General features: G+C 44.1%; 2 protein-coding genes across 3 annotated transcripts; one reads left to right on the top strand and one right to left on the bottom strand.

Annotated features, from left to right (window-relative positions):
* Positions 1–777: 777 nt before the first annotated feature.
* Positions 778–5,328, top strand: tmem161a (transmembrane protein 161A). The gene is made up of 11 exons (XM_076153410.1): positions 778–885; positions 1,483–1,586; positions 1,673–1,756; positions 2,072–2,163; positions 2,300–2,456; positions 2,586–2,801; positions 2,888–3,031; positions 3,141–3,254; positions 3,395–3,569; positions 3,681–3,777; positions 3,893–5,328. The coding sequence occupies exons 1-11, from the start codon at positions 883–885 to the stop codon at positions 4,195–4,197; spliced, it is 1,491 nt and encodes a 496-aa protein (XP_076009525.1). The 5' UTR covers positions 778–882; the 3' UTR covers positions 4,198–5,328.
* A 2,011-nt stretch (positions 5,329–7,339) lies between these two features.
* On the bottom strand, positions 7,340–15,666 carry mef2b (myocyte enhancer factor 2b). Of its 2 annotated transcripts, none has more exons than XM_076153413.1 (10): positions 15,401–15,666; positions 14,728–14,786; positions 11,589–11,669; positions 11,012–11,215; positions 10,796–10,924; positions 10,525–10,705; positions 9,833–9,975; positions 9,634–9,748; positions 9,237–9,348; positions 7,340–9,109 (listed from the first exon to the last, which is right to left on the bottom strand). In XM_076153413.1, exons 3-10 carry the CDS (start codon positions 11,640–11,642, stop codon positions 8,797–8,799), a joined length of 1,251 nt encoding a protein of 416 aa, XP_076009528.1. In that variant the 5' UTR covers positions 11,643–11,669; positions 14,728–14,786; positions 15,401–15,666; the 3' UTR covers positions 7,340–8,796. The 2 variants fall into 2 exon arrangements, with proteins under 2 accessions (XP_076009528.1, XP_076009527.1); XM_076153412.1 differs by having other exon boundaries at positions 14,728–14,767.
* Positions 15,667–17,970: the final 2,304 nt, after the last annotated feature.

Below are 17,970 nucleotides of genomic sequence, written 5' to 3'. Positions count from 1 at the left end.
GCCAAAGTATAGAGTTACAGAAGCATATCTGAGACTTTAAGCTCTGTGATTTGCATGCTGTTTCTTTTAACCCAATGCCATGTTGAAACACATGATGGTGGAAGCATGAAACATGAGGATTATCATTAGCAGGATCTTACAGAGGCACTCGAGGGTACTGAGGAAGAACAAGGAGCTAAGATGGGTGGATCCTACATTATAATTAGAGATAAAGGCACATTTTGGGTCTTGCCACAACAATTACAAATATTTATAACAGCATAGTTTAAAGAAAATGCTGTAAATAATCTAAGCACACTTGGATTTCATTTACACGTGAAAATACATGTGTGTCAAATAAAAAGACAACAGAAATATGCTGAAATTGTGGAAATAATCGCCAATAATAATATTTCTCTCTCAGAGCTAAAAAAATATAACTATGGTTTTCCTGCTACTTTCAAGAATATCTTCAAAAACACGTTAATCATAGAATGAGCAAAGATGTGACAATCAAGTGTGCTGAGGCTGAGGTATGAAACGTTATCTACATTGATATTAAAGTGGTGAGTAACAGTGTCAAATGGAGTGTTAACATGTAAGTAGCCATTCCAGTACTGTAGAACCTTAGTTTGAACCGTTGAAACTGTAGCTGTCAGATAAACACAGCGGAGTGCACAGTGCAGTACACTTTGGAGTACTGAAGCAGTTTTATTACCTTGGTACTGGAAGATTGGGGGATTTACAAAGCCTCCGAGACGCACCTGAAGGCAGCATGTAACGCCATTGCTTCATCCGGGGTCTCCAGCTGCTTCACATGTCAGCCCAGCTGCCCAGACTTTGTTGCATGAGAAGAAGCTACCGCAGCAAGTATCTACTTTAACAAAACAGCCCGCAGAAGACATGGTAACTATTTATATCATAGAGCATTAGCGTCTAAATGCTTATATTACAATAACTTGCTGTATGATTTACCGAGTTGCGCATTTGCACGGATTTGTTTGTCACAGAGCTAGGTTGCTAACGCTAGCTACTTGGCTAACGCAACGTAGACAGGTGGCGAAGTTTAGCTAAATATAGCACTTTAGCCACATGCTAACTTTCATTCATTCGCAGGGGGTTGATCGAAAAGTGAAGGAAAGTTCGTTGCGCGTAAACTCTTTCTTTGGTTAACATATCTGGCCATGACGTGTGTGCAATTTAGCGTCTTCTGTTTCGACCGTTATGTGAATTCAGAGATTTATCACCAAAAACTACCGTGTTTGGAATATTGGGCACAGATTGTGAAGTGACGTCACTGTTTTTAGAGGGCAAACCTGAGAAACCTTCAGACTCACTCTCCCACTCTCTGTCTCTGTCCCCCTGTCTCTGTCCCTCACTCTCCCACTCTCTCCCCCCCTCTCTGTCGCTGTCCCTCTCTGTCTCTCTCTCCCCCTCTCTGTCTCTCTCTCCCCCTCTCTGTCTCTCTCTCTCTCTCTCTCTCTCTCTCTCTCTCTCTCACAGGCTCTGATGGGGATCCAGCTGGTAGTCAGCTTGTTGGCTGCCAGCATTATGCAGAGGATGGCTCCACATTGCTCATTTGCTCGTTGGCTGCTGTGTAACGGCAGGTACGGTCTCGTCCTCTTGCTCTCATACTCTACACACTGTACAATACAAACAAGTGTTTCACGCACGTATCTTCTTCCTGTTCCAGTTTGTTCCGGTTCAAACACCCGTCAGAAGGAGAGCTGTGTGCACTGGCAGGGAAGCAGATGCCCAAACAGAACAGGAGAGACAGGTGGGGACAGGGGGAGGCCTGACCCTGCAGGGAGGGGTCACATCTAGGCCAGGGTGACACCAGATACTCTAAATTTGGGCTGATAGATATTTATATCTTACAGTATATTTACCTACCTTATCATTTTAATATTCATTTAAATACCCCATAGTTATATAATGGTACTTTCTCTCTTAGATGAAAATATATTCTTTAGTCTTTAACAAATCTATTCATTGATCTGCTTTGAGTGAAACAAAGGTGCAGAGTTTCAGTGTTAATGGGGTGTGACACTGTGTGTGAATTGGCTCTATTTACATTTGCTTTTGTTTGTAGGAGACAGAATGGGGAGAATAAGCCTCTCACTGTGCCCAAAGACATCGACCTTCACCTGGAGAAAGCTCCCGTCGGTGTTATCGACGCTCTAGGTAAAACAAACACCCACCCTCTCTATCACAGTGAGGTTGTGCAAACAAACACAAGCTCACACCTTTCATTTGCATGTAATGAACTTAGATCGTTACTCTACCACGCCTGACCTCTTCTTTATGTTTCTGCCCTCAGTGCTGCGTTTCTTCCTGGAGTATCAGTGGCTGATAGATTTTGCCGTCTATGCCATGGGGATCTTCCTGTTCACCGAGGTTTACGTCAACGTGGTGGACGCCAGCAAAGAGGTGAACATCGGAGCCATCTGGTGTGTGCTGACCGTGTTCTTTGCCCTGTATCCTTCAAACCTCATGTCATGCCACTGCAACACAAATCAGAAAACAAAAAGAGTAATAATTGTGGAGCCGATGCATATAGGAGCGTTTCCCTCCCAGTTGTGTCGCCCTTAACCCGCCTGCTTTAGGAAGACCCTTCACACTCTGATGAGCCACTACTTCCGCTCTGAAGAGGGCGGCGAGCGCTCGGTGTGCCTGGCCTTCGGCTTCCTGTCTCTGCTTGTGGCCATGCTGGTGCTGGTGGTCAGAGAGGACTACCTGGAGTTTGGCCTGGAGTCCGGCTTCGTCAGTCTCTTTGACAACCTGGAAGTCTTCGCCAAGCAGCAGGGCTACGCCGACTGGTCGTAAGTGTCGCTAATAGGATTATAATTTCAGGGAGTTACACAGATAGAAGATTTGATGAGCATTGCTTGTTTGTTTTTTTTGTCAGAATCCCAGTGACAAAGCTGACAGTGAAGCTCGGTCTGGCGGCCATCTGTGCCTATGTTGGTGCTCTCCTGGCTTTCCCCGGCCTGAGAGTGGCTCAGACTCATTTGGACGCCGTCCAGATGAACTCCGACCGTCCACTCATCCAGTAAGAACGGACACTTTTTTTACTTTTGACATCATCAAACAGAAATGCACTCTGTGTCTTGGTTCAGAGTGGCGCTCTCCCTCAGTGACCTCACTTTTGTCGCCCGTAGGATTCTGCTGCACATGAGTTTCCTCTCTCCTGTCATTGTGTTGATCCTTTGGGTTAAGCCCATCGCAAGAGACTTCCTGGCCAATGCACCTTTAGGAAAAACCTCTGTCACATTGTAAGTTAGCATGTATATTAATATCTATCAATGCTTCCCCACTTATTTGCCACTTTGTGCCTCCATATGTATCTCGGGTGTCCGGTTAGATCAGACACGTGATGCTCACTGGTTGTCTGTTACTGTCCTCACCCCTGCAGAGTGCCCAGTGCATCGTTTGACGCCATGCGCCTGTGGATCATCGTGGCCCTGTGCTTGCTGCGTCTGTCCCTGACCCGTTACCACATGCAGGCGTATCTCAATCTGGCCCCCAAGTGGGTGGAGCAGATGAAGAAGGAGGCGGGACGCATCGCTGCCATTGACATTCAGAGGAAGGTGAGATATGAGATTCTGTTTTTTTTTTCCTTATGGTGTTTTTTATCAGGAGATGCTTCACTTGCCGAGTTGTGGATGGTAAAGTGTGTGTGTGTGTGTGCTGTTTCTCAGGTCACCCGTGTGTTTTGCTACCTGACTGTGGTCACGCTCCAGTATATGGTTCCTGTGCTGCTCATCCTCTTCTCCACATTTGCCCTCAAGGCTCTAGGTAACACGCCATGCTACGAACTTTAACCAGCTTCAGGTTGATTGGATGTATCGTGTAAAGATACTTGTAATGTTGCCATACTGAAATTAACTTCTGCTTTCTTCTGATCTTACAGGGGACTTCTCCTGGGGTGTGGGCCTAGAGGAGACCCCCGGGGTGACGCCAGCGTTTCTGACGCCCACAGCAGCGCCCGTGATGCCCGGCGTCCTCGACGAAGACGAAGAGGGGGTAGAGGACATGGAGGAAGACATCCAGGCCACGGTGGCTCGCCTGTCGGAGACCTTCACAGCGGTGCGCTCCCTCCTCACGCCGCTCTTCTTCCGAGGCCTCTTCGCCTTCTTCACCTGGTGGGTGGCCGCCTGTCAGGTCATCAGCTCCCTGTTCGGTATCTACTTCCACCAGTACCTTATGCAGAACTGAGGAAGACTATTCTACCAACACAGCAACACTATCCCGCCTGCAGCCCCACCTATGGGTAGCAAAGGGAAAAAATTAAAATAACGACACTACAACTGCACACAGGCTGGACCCTTAGTGGGTTTTGGTGTTTTGAGTGACAGGTGAGGCTGCAGACGGTGGCGAGGTCCCACTGAGAGAACGGGTCGACTACATCAGCAGGAGGTTCTTCTGCAGTTTCACAAATGTATCTATGCCAGTGTTACCCTGATTGTTCTAATAGGACATGATGATGAAATGAGAGGTTGAGCCAGGCTAAGTATTCCTACGATATCCCCGTGTGGATAAAACATTTAATTTAACGCGGGGCTCTTCGTCCCCCGTTGATAACCGATTTAAAGAGTGCTAAATGGTTTTTTTGTTATCTTTTGTCTGCTGTACCATAGTAAAGCTCTGAGCCAGACTATGAGGGCTAACGCACACGCGAGTCCCAGCTGCGGCTGCGGTTTGTGTGTTAGTTTAGTTTATATTTACCTGAAAGCAAAGGACAGGAGAGAGGTTTATTATCTCAAGAGTTTCCGTTAGAATTCCGAAGTGCCTGGGAACTCTGGGATGGAGCGGATCTCTCCTGTCTTCCTCTTCGTGAGGATTTAGAATGGAGGCGAGTTGTTAACACTCCTGACATGTTTCTGTTTGTTTCTTCTTTTGCAAATGTAGTAAGTAGTAATGTCTTAATGATCTGCATCGGTTTAGTTACAGTTTGGACTGTATTCATGTCACGCATATCCTAAACCAATCACGTCATACTTTCAATCAGTTTGGGCTCTGTGGTTTTTATTTATTTATTTATGAGAGTTTTTCAGAAATGACTTCAATGTTATTTAACAGATGATACAAATGCTGATGCAACTGTACATTTGTATGATTTATGATTTGTGTGATTTTAAGAAAAAAAATGAGTTTTGGTTTTTGTTTCCATATATTTGACTGCACTGATATCATGATCATGCTGTGAAGCTCACAAGAAAATGTTTTAAAAGCTTTTTATATGAATAGTGCAGATGTTCTGGATGCATGGTGTGCAAGCTTGTCGGCTGTAACCTGAATGTTTTGTGTGGCTTAATAATAAAATAAAAACGCCTCTTTCAAACCCGTGATTGTTGCGTTTCTGTAAAGTGAACATTGTAATTTTGTCCTTTTGTGTTTCTGTTTCTCTCCCCCCCCATGTCTGACTTTACTCAAGGAGCGTGGGACATAGTGCACTTTTCTTTTTTTTTTTTTTACAAAATCAGGGCTTTGTGCGACAAAGGACATGATGCATGACAATGGTGTCTCGCTGCTGCGCTGGGTCGTGAGCTTTGACCCCAACCTCCTGAGAAGATCATTATTTAATCGCTGATGACTATGAACTTGATGCCCTGGGAAAGAAATATATTTACTCTGTGGATTTGACTCTTATTTAATATTTTTTTCCAGCCAACACACCAAACTAAACCCTAAACTTCTCCCAAACATTCAGCTTTAACAGTCATGGAACAACATCTAATGAGGGTGACATCATCAGACCCGCAGAGGTTCCCTGTCTGCTCACTGACATGATTTATTGGCGATACCGTTTGACTTTCACCTCCAATCAAAACACAAAGGTTCTCCACTTTAGGCAGGGACAGCTCTGCTTGGTGTTCACTGGGTCATGCTTCACTGCAGCATATCAATATGACAATGGGACTGAGAAGTGAAGATATTTGATAGGGCACCACTTAACAAGCCGTATGTAACCAGACGGCCATATATAAGGCCTGTCTGAGGTTTGGGACCGGAGTGATTTGTACTCGTAGCATTTCACTGGGGATGAGAGTTTGAATCTCTGCATTAAATTCAGTTAACTGGTCTTGGGGAGGAACTATTAATCATGCGAAAACAGCTGCATTAAGGAGGGATTTCATTCTTATTCATGCACATTCATCACCAGTCGTCTTAAACACCAAAGTGCTAAGACATGAATGATTTCACGGTCATTTTTCCAGACTTAACTCTTGTTTTCCCGTGTTGAATAGTCTTCCTCGTGTGCGGTAAACTGAATTTGATGTGGAAAATTGCTTGAGTCCTTCTTCAATTTAATGAGTGAAACCACAAGGCTCTGTCGCCTCAAACCGGATTGGTTCCACTGTCACATACACACAAATACACACACAGCATCAAAGCTTAATGTGATTTCTTTTTGTTCATCACACACCTCAAGGCTGCATTTCTGCTCTTCCTGTTCCTCATTGAACCTCCCCGACAAAAACGTTGAGCGAGTCCAGCCTAATGAAGTGAAAGGTGGCAGGGTTGACATATCTATATAATCACATTAATTATGTGCAGGAAGGCCTCGGGCCCCCTCTGTCTGCTCTGTGGACTGCAGCGGGGCCAGGCAGTTATGGCGGGATGGGGTTACCATAGAAACCAACATGCATGTGTGTGTGTGTGTGTGTGTGTGTGTGTGTGTGTAGGAGCCAGACATGTCCTACAGCCTGGCCCTGGTCTCAAGGGAGCAGACCAGACGTGACCCCGGTGAGAGTCTCTTTTCATTTAGGGAGAGGAGACGACAGAGACGGACCAGAGCGAGGCAGGGCCCCCTTTAGGTGTTTGGTTGAAATGTAAGAGAAGGCAAAACGCTCCATAGGGGCAGCGTAAGAAAATGCACCGGCGTAGTTATTGTGAGACACCCAGCTGTGGAAATGAGCCCTCTTTTCCACATTTTAGAAGCCATAAAGGCCCCCAGGCTTTTAAGTGGTCCATTCTTGTTCCCTCTGCTTAGTGGCTGCATGGTGAGCTGCCTGACTGGGGCCAGACATGATAATGAGGGAGTGTGTGTGTGTGTTGAAAAGATGGAATGAAGGTGAATAAGACTTAAAAAAAAAACAGATAAATGAAAGCATGATGGCTACACAGGCGACGACGTTTTATCTGTCTGCAAATTGAATGTCCACCACACAAAAAGGCGACAGATTCACATTTTTTCCTCCTTCAAAAGAAAGACGGTAAACATCTTTGTTGAAACAGCAGGACCTGCGAGCGTACAAATCATATCATTTTTTATTTTAAAAGGAATCACAACATTAATTATATTGAACAAAAAAAGCTTGTTGATTTTTTTTTTTTTGGGGGGGGGGGGGGGGGGGGGGGGGGTTCCAACCTGACAGGACGCCAAATCAAATCTGCCTCTGTTCTGTTAGTGAAGCATTCAGCAAACATATCAAACATGTCCAAACATCAGAATACTGTTAACTTGATCTTTTTTTCCTGCTGACATTTCTAATCTGTAACTGCATAGAGACGTAGCGAGAAAGACACAGCAGCACTCACAGACCTCCGTTATAGCTCAGTGCATCTTTAAAGTGTGTGTACATCAGGGTGAAATGCGCTTTAATTAAGTCATTCATATTTATAAAGGCTCCTCTTCTTTGTATTTGCTTATTTGCTACAATAACCTTATTAAATATATAAATACAACGACCCCTTGTGGGCAAACAGTGGAACTTCATTCTGCATGAAAGGGTCTGGTTGTATTTTGTCACTTTCAGAGGAAAAAAACACACAAATATGCAAAAACACACACCAAAACACACAAGTCCAGTACATAAAATGAAAGCTTACAGATGAATATTCCTTTTCACTGCTTTTTTTTTTACAGTACACTTGATTTATGGTGACTTTTGAACGTGTCTGTATTCTTTAAAAAATTAGTTATGTTCAGATATTCCAAAATATTGTACGTATGAAAGCTGACTGACGTATTTCTTTGGCTGTATTTGTTTGTATTGCATAAGGGGTAAATAATAAATACTTTGGTCTTAAGTTGGACTTGATTGTCATACATTTTGAACCAATGGAGTAAAATTGAGTTTCAATGATCTACACTTCTTGTTCCACAAACAAATATGAAGAAAAACCCCTTTTCTTAAATCAAGAACATCCCTGAGTGACACATTGATGCCCAGAAATGTCTTATAAATGTCCATGCATAGTAAAGTCTTGAGTATGAGCAAGACCGTAGAGGCACGTTTTAGTAGAAGAAGAGACCGAGGCCACATTAAGGTCTGATATCTAATTGGTCTCATGTGGATAGAGCATTTGGAGCTAAAGGCTAAAGCAGTAAAGCATATACATGTGGTAACTGGGGATATACAGTATACATATATGTTAAACCACACCTGGATCAAATATAGTGAAGTATTCAGGGGCTTCACTCAGAGCCGCTGGGGAGTTTTGCACTTTTCTTTTCAGAGCAATTGGAGCAAACTATTTGGTCCCACTGTGCTGCTGTAGCAAACTTCAATCAGTCACAGAACAAAACACAGCACGTTTCAAATAGCATCCTGATTCACATAAGCTCTACACAGAAAAACTAAACCAAAACCAAACCAAACAAATAACTGTGAGGCAACTCTTCATCACCAGGAGAGACCAGCTCTGTATGAGGAGACAAAGGGAAGCTTTCCTCTCCGGGGATGACGGGCACAAATCGGACCCATCTCACTATCTCCTGTCTACTACCACTAATGTCAGTATGTGTGTGTGCGTGTGTGTGTGTGCTGAATGGGGTGGTTGAGGACTAGCCTGTGCCGCAGCGACCAGCTATCTCTGCCAGCCATCACTTATCTCTAACTGCCTGAGAGGCGGCCCTCCTTTCTCTTCATCTTGCGGGTAGCCGGCTTTGGGAAACTCCTTGGCCTCATTGGCCGGACAGGCTTCCGGAGGACTGGGGCGAGCCGATTCGGGGTTCCCTATTGGAGAATGCTGCCGGAGGTGGTGCAGGGGAGGGGAGGAGGGCGAGGACATGTGCTCCGGAGAGCTACGCTCCGATTTGATGCTGAGGTTGAGGGAGGGCAGATGCGGAGAGGACGAGGAGCAGGTCTGCGAGGGGAAAGAGCACCCTCCACTGCACATCCTGGAAACAGCAACAGAAACAAATATTATGATGTGAACTCCTAAATGTGCGGGAAACAGTCCAGATCCATTTGTCATTCATCCAGCATTTCATCTATAAATCTATGAATGATGCATAACAGCCTTACACTGGACTTATATGAGGTCCATGGGCTTCCTGAGGAGGCTGTGCTGGTTGCCATGGGTTCGCTGGTCCTCGCTGTAGACTGACAGAGTGATAAAAACCAGACTGGTTGTACTCTGGGAAGACAAAACAATAGAGCTGATGAGTGGATTATTGCAGCACTATCAGCAAACCTACTGTGGTCATATTGTCTCTATTCATCCTAATTAATATCAATCAAATTACCATCTGGCCTATATATCTACCTCTATTCCTCTACATTTCAGAGGGATTGATACTTTTTAGCTGTTAAATTCAACAAGAGCATAATCAAATATTACTGTTATATGGTAAATCAGCTCAAAAGTTGATTTTGCTTTGTTTTATTGTTACATTTGTAGTTGTAAAACAAGCAAACCTACCGGAGGTTCCAGGAGAAGGGAGGCTGTATCCTCCCAAGCTGTGGCCCAGCAGCCCTGCTTTACCCATAGCTACCATGGAGCTGCTGGAGTGCAGGCCTTGGTACAACAATCCTCTCTGATGATCAAGGAAAGAGGAAACAGTCAGATGTGAGGGTCTGATGACATGATGGCAGTGATAACGCAGGGTATGAACACTCACAGCAGAGTTGTGGTTGGCCCTTGTGGCCCCCATGCCCTGATTAGCAGCTTCTCTTTGCAGGTTCTCAATGCCCAGGGGAGGTGGGCTTTTCATGTCTAGAGCCCGATTCAGGTTGCCGTGGGAGAACACAGAGTAGCCAATGCCTACACAGAGATAAAACACAACTTCAACAGTTGGACTCACCTTCCAGATAGCATCTGATCTTCACAGCAGAGCCACATAGACCTTTATTAGCACTATTCAGAGTCTCGCCCTGTCTCATGACATCACAGTTCATCTGAATGCGTTCTAATGTTTCAATCCAAAGCTGACACGACTGACAGGTGCAACGCATTCTGTCCAGAAACCACAGACGTGGTTACAGGCGCCGTTTCACTGACAGAGGGCTAGTTTCACAAAACACACTGGATTCTTGGGTGGATTTACATGCACACACACACACGTGCACATACACACTTCCTGTGAGTTCACAGCTGGCTGCACAACTCACACGAAGTTTCACTGCATAAATGTAATCTTTGCAGCAATCAATCATGAAGATAAAGGTCAATATCAGTTTATAAATGGATCCTATATTTGAAGTTTGGTGATCATATGAAGAGATGATGTACAGTGCAATAATATAAGAAAGTCTACTTGTATGATTAGTTTTTAGTACACTTAAGGGTCCACTACTCCTTCTGCCCCCTCACCTGAATGTGGAGACATGAATGCGGTGTGAGGGTGTGGTCCAGCAGGGCTCGCAGACCCTGGCCTGGGTTTAAAGCCCGTGGGTCTGTGGGACGCCATGCTGGATCCAGAGGAGTTGGGGAAGCCGTTCTCGCACCCTGCAGACACCAGGAATTGGGCCTCTGGTGTGAGCAGTGATGGAGCCTGAGGTGGAACAGAAGCATGTTAACACTGAGCTGAAAGTGTTCGTATTAGATGATGAGATATGGAGAGTGGAAATGTGTGTGTACTGACGTAGTAGCGCTGCCGGGCCATAGACAGATCCATGCCCTCGCTGAGTGGATATTTGTCTGAGGCCACCTGCATGCTGTCCTCGCTGTCCAGCTCCGTGCCCTCTATGCCCAGGCCTTTCCTACGCAGGGTCTGCAGGAACAACAATAACAACAATAGCAATATAACATCTCACAGTGGAACAAACCCCGCTTTCATCCATCTTAGAGTCATCCTCACCTCCAGTATGTCTGTGTTGGTGCGGCTCTCGTGAGGCTCGCTGTACTCGGTGTATTTGAGCAGCACCTTGTCCATGTCTGTGCTGGCGTACTGGAACAGGCGGTTGGTGCTGTTGAAGATGATGAGGGCGATCTCGCAGTCGCACAGCACGCTCAGCTCGTAGGCCTTCTTCATCAGGCCAAACTTACGCTTGGTGAAAGTCACCTGACACGCAGAGAACACACAGACACACACAGCTGCTGTGTCAGCTTATGAATATTGTTCCGTTTTGTGAGATACATATTAATTATTCACATTTTTTTCTAGCATTCCAAAAGTTGCAAATAGTTGGAAATACAGAATAATAATAATCATAACAATGATAATTAAAAATTACTGTTGAATAATTCACAAAAACGATATCATACTCTCTCTGGTTATCATCACACAAAAGCTTTTGTTCATTGCAAACATTCTTGAGTTTTGTACTCAACACACACACAAACACACACACACACACACACACACTGTACATCCGTCTAATCTACTCAAACTTTGCTTTTGATTCTGTGGATTATTGCTCATATTGCCAACCCACCTGTCTATTCCTCTGGTCCAGAATACGAGAAATTTGTATTTTCTTTCTTCCCATTTTCCCCTCTATGTGACACTCTGAAACCTGTGGAAGGAGATAAAACAAATCATTGAAGCACAATACGCTCAAAAAAATAGCCAATTACAGTGAAAATTATCAAAGAAATGTGACTTTAACCTCTAATATTTACATCATTTTCCTTTGTAGTCCTGTGCAATCAATGATCAATCAGCACATTGAACCTGTATGGTGAGTTATAGTTCACAGTTGTGTGTAGTAGTCTGTGTTTTAGTGTAAAAGCTCCTAATGTTGAGTAATGCTTCTCTTCAGATTCATAATAATCTGGTGGGAAAATGTCACCCGTTTGGTTGAAGTGGTTCTAGTCCCACCCTTCCCCCTTTGGTAAGGGCACGCTGTTTATTTTTACCAGCATGAGGCGATGCGGTCTAAAGTTAGAGCGGCCCTTGCCTTGTCTGACACCCCCACAGTCTGGGTTACCCCAAGGCCAGCGGCGCGGTGCTCGGCTGCACCGCGCCGCCCCAAGAGACGGAGATAAAAATACAGTCTGTCGCTCCTTTAAAAGGTTGAGCGGGCAGTAGCAAAAACAAAAAAAAACCAAACAGTAAAAGTGAAATGGTGTGTTTTTGAAAGATGGCTCACACTAAGAGCCACCCACTCGTCTCTCATGCATGGCCAGGTCAGGGGAGAGAAGAAAAAAGAGCGGGTTTGGAGGGGACAGATGCCAAGGATGTGGATATATTGTGGTTTGCATGAGAATGTTCATATTTGGAAGTTACGCCCAATGTTTTTCTTATTCCTAGATGTAGAACAGGACAGAGCTGGAGGCTGAGGAAAGGCTGACATCCCTGCCCTGATGTCCCTGAGAGGTATTCCACCAGTGCGTCCTGATACCGTAACAAATATGTAAATAAACTCACTCTTCACATTGAGTCATTTCCATGTTACGCAGCTCTTACGCTTCAACTATGTTAAGTGGCCGTCTGACCTCTGCGACCTGCACTGCACAGGACTTCTCCAAAGCCCAGAGGAGCTTTCACTGGTTTTTCCCCCTAATATTGAAGATGTATTGGACTTCTCTAAATTTAGTTCCCCCGTTGCTCTCGATGATGCCTGTGCGGATATGGCGACTGTGTTCCCACGACCCTAGAAGTGCCCGCTGTCCCTGCACCCAAGCTTGGCACACAGGCACGAGGGGCATTTCTCCAGAAATCCATCTCATTGTCCCTATTATTACCTTATAAAGCCCTATGATAGCAAGTAAACAAGATATGCTGCAGATACACAGACACACCTTGATGGTTTCCTTTAGTCACAGCCACTGGAAATGTGGAGAGAAAGCGAAAGAAAACATATTGTAGATAAATCCAGCATTGGTCCATCGAATATATAAACACTTGGCTGCCTGGGTCTCATGTATTTCACGCTATAACCTCATATCAGGGGTATGTTAATGGTGAGAATAGAGTGAAGTGGGAGAGAAAATGCGCTAAACAGAGGCCGGGGCAGAAAGATCTTTATCTCAGGGCTTTTAGAGAAAGTTCCTCTCCCCTCAGAAATAACTAAACTGCGAGTATCACCGCCACAGACACGCAGCCGTGTGGACCACATGACTGAGCTGGGCAAATATAGCTGCACCTCCAGCCAAACCGTGTGGAGTTTGCAAGAACTCTGTGTGGTTTGGTAGGTTTCTCAAAAACCCTAAAGACGGAGACAGGCAGTAAGGGCCTGGCTGCGCTTCAGCTAATTATGGACGTTTTTTCCCGAAAGACAACTGCTGTTTGAGGTCTGTCTAAGCATCAGAACAAGCCAAGCAGTAACCACCTATTGCTCGTGACCTCTCATCTGCGGGTGAACACGCATAAAGACCGGGGCTCATTACTTTTGCGCTAAGAAAAAGCTACGGCGAGTAAAAGAGCGGATGGGTTCACGTCTACAGAAAAGAGAGTCGCCATGTGTTCTGTCGTGGTGCGATCGTTGCTCAAAGGCGCATGTGCCCTTGGGTTTCCAGCTTCTATGGGGGAAACACACGAAGGCCTTCTCAGACATTTTCCCAGAGGCCAGACAGTGGAAAAATCTGAAGACAAGGCAATGCACCGACGCAGAGTGGCCCTGCTCCTGGCTCCCAGAGGGGCGGGACACACAGACTGAGCACCGGGGGGACCTCGCCGGTGCAACAATACTACAACAGCCGCCGCATCTGCAAACAACATCATTTCAACAGGGTTAGAATATGAACCAGCCGCTGGGTTTGGTGGGTTCCACTGTAACTGTGTAGTGCGTCACGCTTCGTGTTTGTCTCGTTGCGTGTTTGTCTCGTTGCTGTGAACCGCACACGTGAATGAGAAATAAAAGTAGGCTTCGGTCGACTATTGGGGGTTCTGCTTCATTGGTTTTCTTTCCATGAGTCATTCAGAGTGTGATGGCTTCGTTGAGCAGAGAGTAAGATAAACACATGTTAGCACCTTAAGGGGACTAAAAGGTCAAGAGGTTGCGACACTCAGGAGATCAATGAGGTTATCGTCATTATGGTGGTTGATTGGTTGACTGTTATACTCTAATGTGACACTACGTAATAGACTAAAACACTGTGTTTGCACCAGCGTATCACTCCGGTCCTCTAAATATTGTTTTTCATCCATATTCTCCCTATGATGAAAGTAATTGATTGATAGATGCATTAAGTTTGTACGATATACTTGAATGCTGTGAATATTGCAGTATGGAGGTAAAATAGGCCGGATTCTCATTTGCAGAAACCCAGAAATGATATTGAATAATTCATGTATTAATAAATTAATCACACACTTAACGCCCACGACCAATGTTTGTGTTTGACGTATGTACCCCAGATTTAAAGAAACAAATGAAAGAATACTATTTCATATTGACATGATACCACTGGCTGTGCTGACTCGAGAGCATGAATGCTGTGTGTGTGTGTCTAAGGGTCAGACAGTTCGTGTGCTTGCTATAGGCTACAGCAGCAGTGAAGAAATATTTGTCTAATTTTAACAGGAGATAATTGAATTGCTTTGATATTTTTGATGGAACCAGAATAGCAGAAGTGCACGAGGACGCGAGCTGAACATTTGATCCTTCCACAAAGAAGGGGGTTCATTACCTTGTGAAGTTCTTCGAGATCCACTTGAAGTCGAGATCACCTGTGAAGACCAGACACACCTGAATGAGAAGAGTCACATGCACAACCTCTGAATACCGCTGTGTTAGCAGTTAGATTTGCTGCAAGAATATGAAAGAATATCAGTGAGGAATCTATCTATCTATCTATCTATCTATCTATCTATCTATCTATCTATCTATCTATCTATCTATCTATCTATCTGTCTATCTGTCTGTCTGTCTGTCTTAAAATGGAACAAATGGGGCTGAGACGCTTCAGAGTCAATTAGTCCTCTGCTCAATGGAGTCATGAGATGCGTCTGTATCAAAAGCACATTAGCACGGTTGCGTTCAGTGCTAAAAATAAAAAAATAAAATGTCACAATGTAACGTCAAAATGTGCATATGTCAAAGAAATATGCAGATTAAAATAGTTTGCTGATAATTAGGCCCAATAAATTGCTGACGTCATTCAAAACAGACGTTTAAGAATAGCCCGACTGTCCCTGAGTTACCAAGCATCCCTGTCCAATATAGCTACGCCTGTACACGTACATTAACAACAGGTACTCCACTCACAGTCATAAGGTAACAACACATTAGCATAACAGCATCTCATACAAACACTTTTGCTTTAAAACATGATTTAAAAATATCAAAGAATCCGCTCTCACCTGTTCTTCACTCCTTTTTCTCCTATTCGCAGCTCGGATCTACGCACAAACCCAAACGCAGCAGCAGAAACTAGCTGCAAAATCTGAAAAGCGCGTATCTTGCGTCGTTATGGAGACGTTCACCTGGCGCAGCAGCGGCAGCGGATGGTGGAGGAGCGCTTCTCTCCAACAGCTGGCTGCTAAAGCTCCTCTCTCTGTCGAACACACACACACCGCCTCCCCACTCAGGCCATTGGCTTAAAGCGACAACACACACATCCGCCTCCCAGCCGCCTCGAACGCACCACTCAGCGAGGGCTGTCACTCAACTGTCAGCCCGCATCTCAGCCTCCTGAACCACCAATGAGGTAAAAACACAGAGAGCTGAAGGTAGGTTTGAAAATGAGTGTTGTTTGGTGATCTTAAAATCCACATTCTCACAAATAAATGAATAAATAAATAATACTGCCAAACAATCCATACATTCATCTGATTATTGGAATGTCAGAAAAAAACATGAACTGACGTGATGATATGTTAATGGATGATAACCAGATGATACTTTGTATTAGTGAGAAATAAGGTTTCAGTTATTTCACATCTATTTTTTTTACATTTATTATTTCAACATTTTGCAGGAGATCCCATAGAAATCCCTCAGTGACCCTTTGAGGGACCCAAGCAAACTTACAGGTCAACCTGAACCTCCACATACATAAGATATTTGAAGAAACAAGTATTTTTCCCTCATCTGATATCTGATAATCTGAGTGTACACAACATGACCAATGTGTTTGAATGGACTGCCACTTTATGCCTGAAACAGTTTGTGACTGATGCTGCATATAAAGTAGTAACATACAGTTATTTACAGGAGGTGAGGCATGATTTTAATATGATGTAACATTATAAATATCATTCAGGGTGTTGAATCAGTAGATAATCTTAATAATAAACTTGTGTGTTGCGTGCCTGCGAGAGAGAGAGAGAGAGAGAGAGAGAGAGAGACAGAGGTTTGCAGAATAATTATGAAACTGTTGTTTGACACCTTGGTTTGAGAAGGTTTCTCACTCTTAGTCACTCTACGTCAAATGGCCTTTAAAGAAAAAGGAGTTGTACCCATAATTGTCTCCATTAATGTTTGTGTCAATTATTCAACAGCCAATAATTTAGTAATTTAATTTTTTTCGTTTGGTGTCAAAAGTGTGGTGATTTGATTGAATAGCAGGTTAAACTTGCCTGGTGGTTGAAGACACCATCCTTCAACCAGAGGATCTATGAAGTATCACATCAGTATGAATATCTATCTATCTATATGTTGCTTTGTTTGTATGTTCACATTGTCTCTATACCTCATTATTTTAACAATTTCAAATTTTGTGGATTTTAATTACCAGAGAATCACGGCGCATTACAGTTTCATTTGTGTTCAAACTGAACAAATGAAAGCTGTGAACTGAAACTGGAATTGTGTCCATCGCGGCAGGTGGACGAAAAGAGAGGAACATCATAAAACAGGTGATGAAATCCCACAGTGGCCTCAAACGTACCAAGATCAAATCTGTTACAGCAGCATTTCATTTAATTCTATTCTATTTGTTTGTTTGTTTGCTGTTACCTATGCACCAGTAACATCCCAAGGATAGAAGGCACAAATAAGATGATTTACAGTAAGACAATGCCAGGGGATAGTGATTGCCTATATGGTTTCTATTTATAGTTGCAAGGTTTCCCTTTGTGAGCTCGATGCCTTTTATTTGCAGGTTGAAGTGGGTTCAAGTCGATAAGCAACCATCTAACACACCCAGGAACTTGGGCTCAATATTGCGAGACTGAATATCAAACAATTGATGTCAATAATGGGTCAGATATGATTAATCCTCGATGATTTTGTGATGCATATGTAGCAGTTTACCGAAAACGGGATGTGATTTCGCAGCAGCGCTCAGACTGCAGCGTGCGTGTGTGTGTGTGTACGAGACAAATGGAAATCTGACAGGCTTTTGGGTTAATAGATATATATAGAGGTAACAACTGAATCACTTTAACTGTATGTGCTGCATAATTGTCTATTTTTGGGATGTGACACAATGCACTCCTAAAAATAACAGTGACAGGTTTGTTGCATAGATCATCTCGCACAAACACACAAAGCGACAAACATAACGCGCAAACACAGAAACTAACAGGGCTAAATACACACACTGAGAGTTTGTGATCCCCGGAGGCCTCAGGCAGCATCTGATGCAATAGTTAGCAACATCCCTTTGCTGAGCTCTAACCTCCAGGCTTCATCTGTGTGTGTGTGTGTGTGTGTGTGTGTGTGTGTGTGTGTGTGTGTGTCTGTGCCAAGCCAATCCAACAGAGAATAGTGCCATCTCTCATCTGTAAATAAAGCTACTAATCACCTGCAGCTATGGGGATTGCTTTCCTGACTGTGCTGTGCATGCGTGTATAAAAAGTGCTCTGAAACATGGCAGCTGACGGCTCAGTCAAGATGGACGACTCAAGGTTGAATACGAAGGCTACACAACTATAAAGTACAAAAGAGTAAAGGTGCCTTTGAAAACTTTCCGTATCAGGTCCATTTT

This window comes from Genypterus blacodes, unplaced genomic scaffold (assembly GCF_046128005.1).
Source record: "Genypterus blacodes isolate CSIRO-AG114 ecotype Tasmania unplaced genomic scaffold, CSIRO-AGI_Gbla_v1 ptg000058l_1, whole genome shotgun sequence".
Taxonomy (NCBI): Eukaryota; Metazoa; Chordata; class Actinopteri; order Ophidiiformes; family Ophidiidae; genus Genypterus; species Genypterus blacodes.
This window is presented reverse-complemented; position numbering and strand designations above follow the sequence as displayed.

Bases quoted from the DNA above. Each gene is read 5' to 3' on its own strand.
- tmem161a (XM_076153410.1), top strand. The intron at 2,802-2,887 runs GTAAGTGTCGCT...TTTTTTTGTCAG, and splicing joins CAGGGCTACGCCGACTGGTC to AATCCCAGTGACAAAGCTGA. The intron at 3,032-3,140 runs GTAAGAACGGAC...TGTCGCCCGTAG, and splicing joins TCCGACCGTCCACTCATCCA to GATTCTGCTGCACATGAGTT.
- mef2b (XM_076153413.1), bottom strand. From the start codon at position 11,642: ATGGGAAGAAAGAAAATACAAATTTCTCGTATTCTGGACCAGAGGAAT. The intron at 9,349-9,633 runs GTAGGTTTGCTT...TTGTCTTCCCAG, and splicing joins CCCTTCTCCTGGAACCTCCG to AGTACAACCAGTCTGGTTTT. The intron at 9,110-9,236 runs GTAAGGCTGTTA...TGCTGTTTCCAG, and splicing joins GGACCTCATATAAGTCCAGT to GATGTGCAGTGGAGGGTGCT.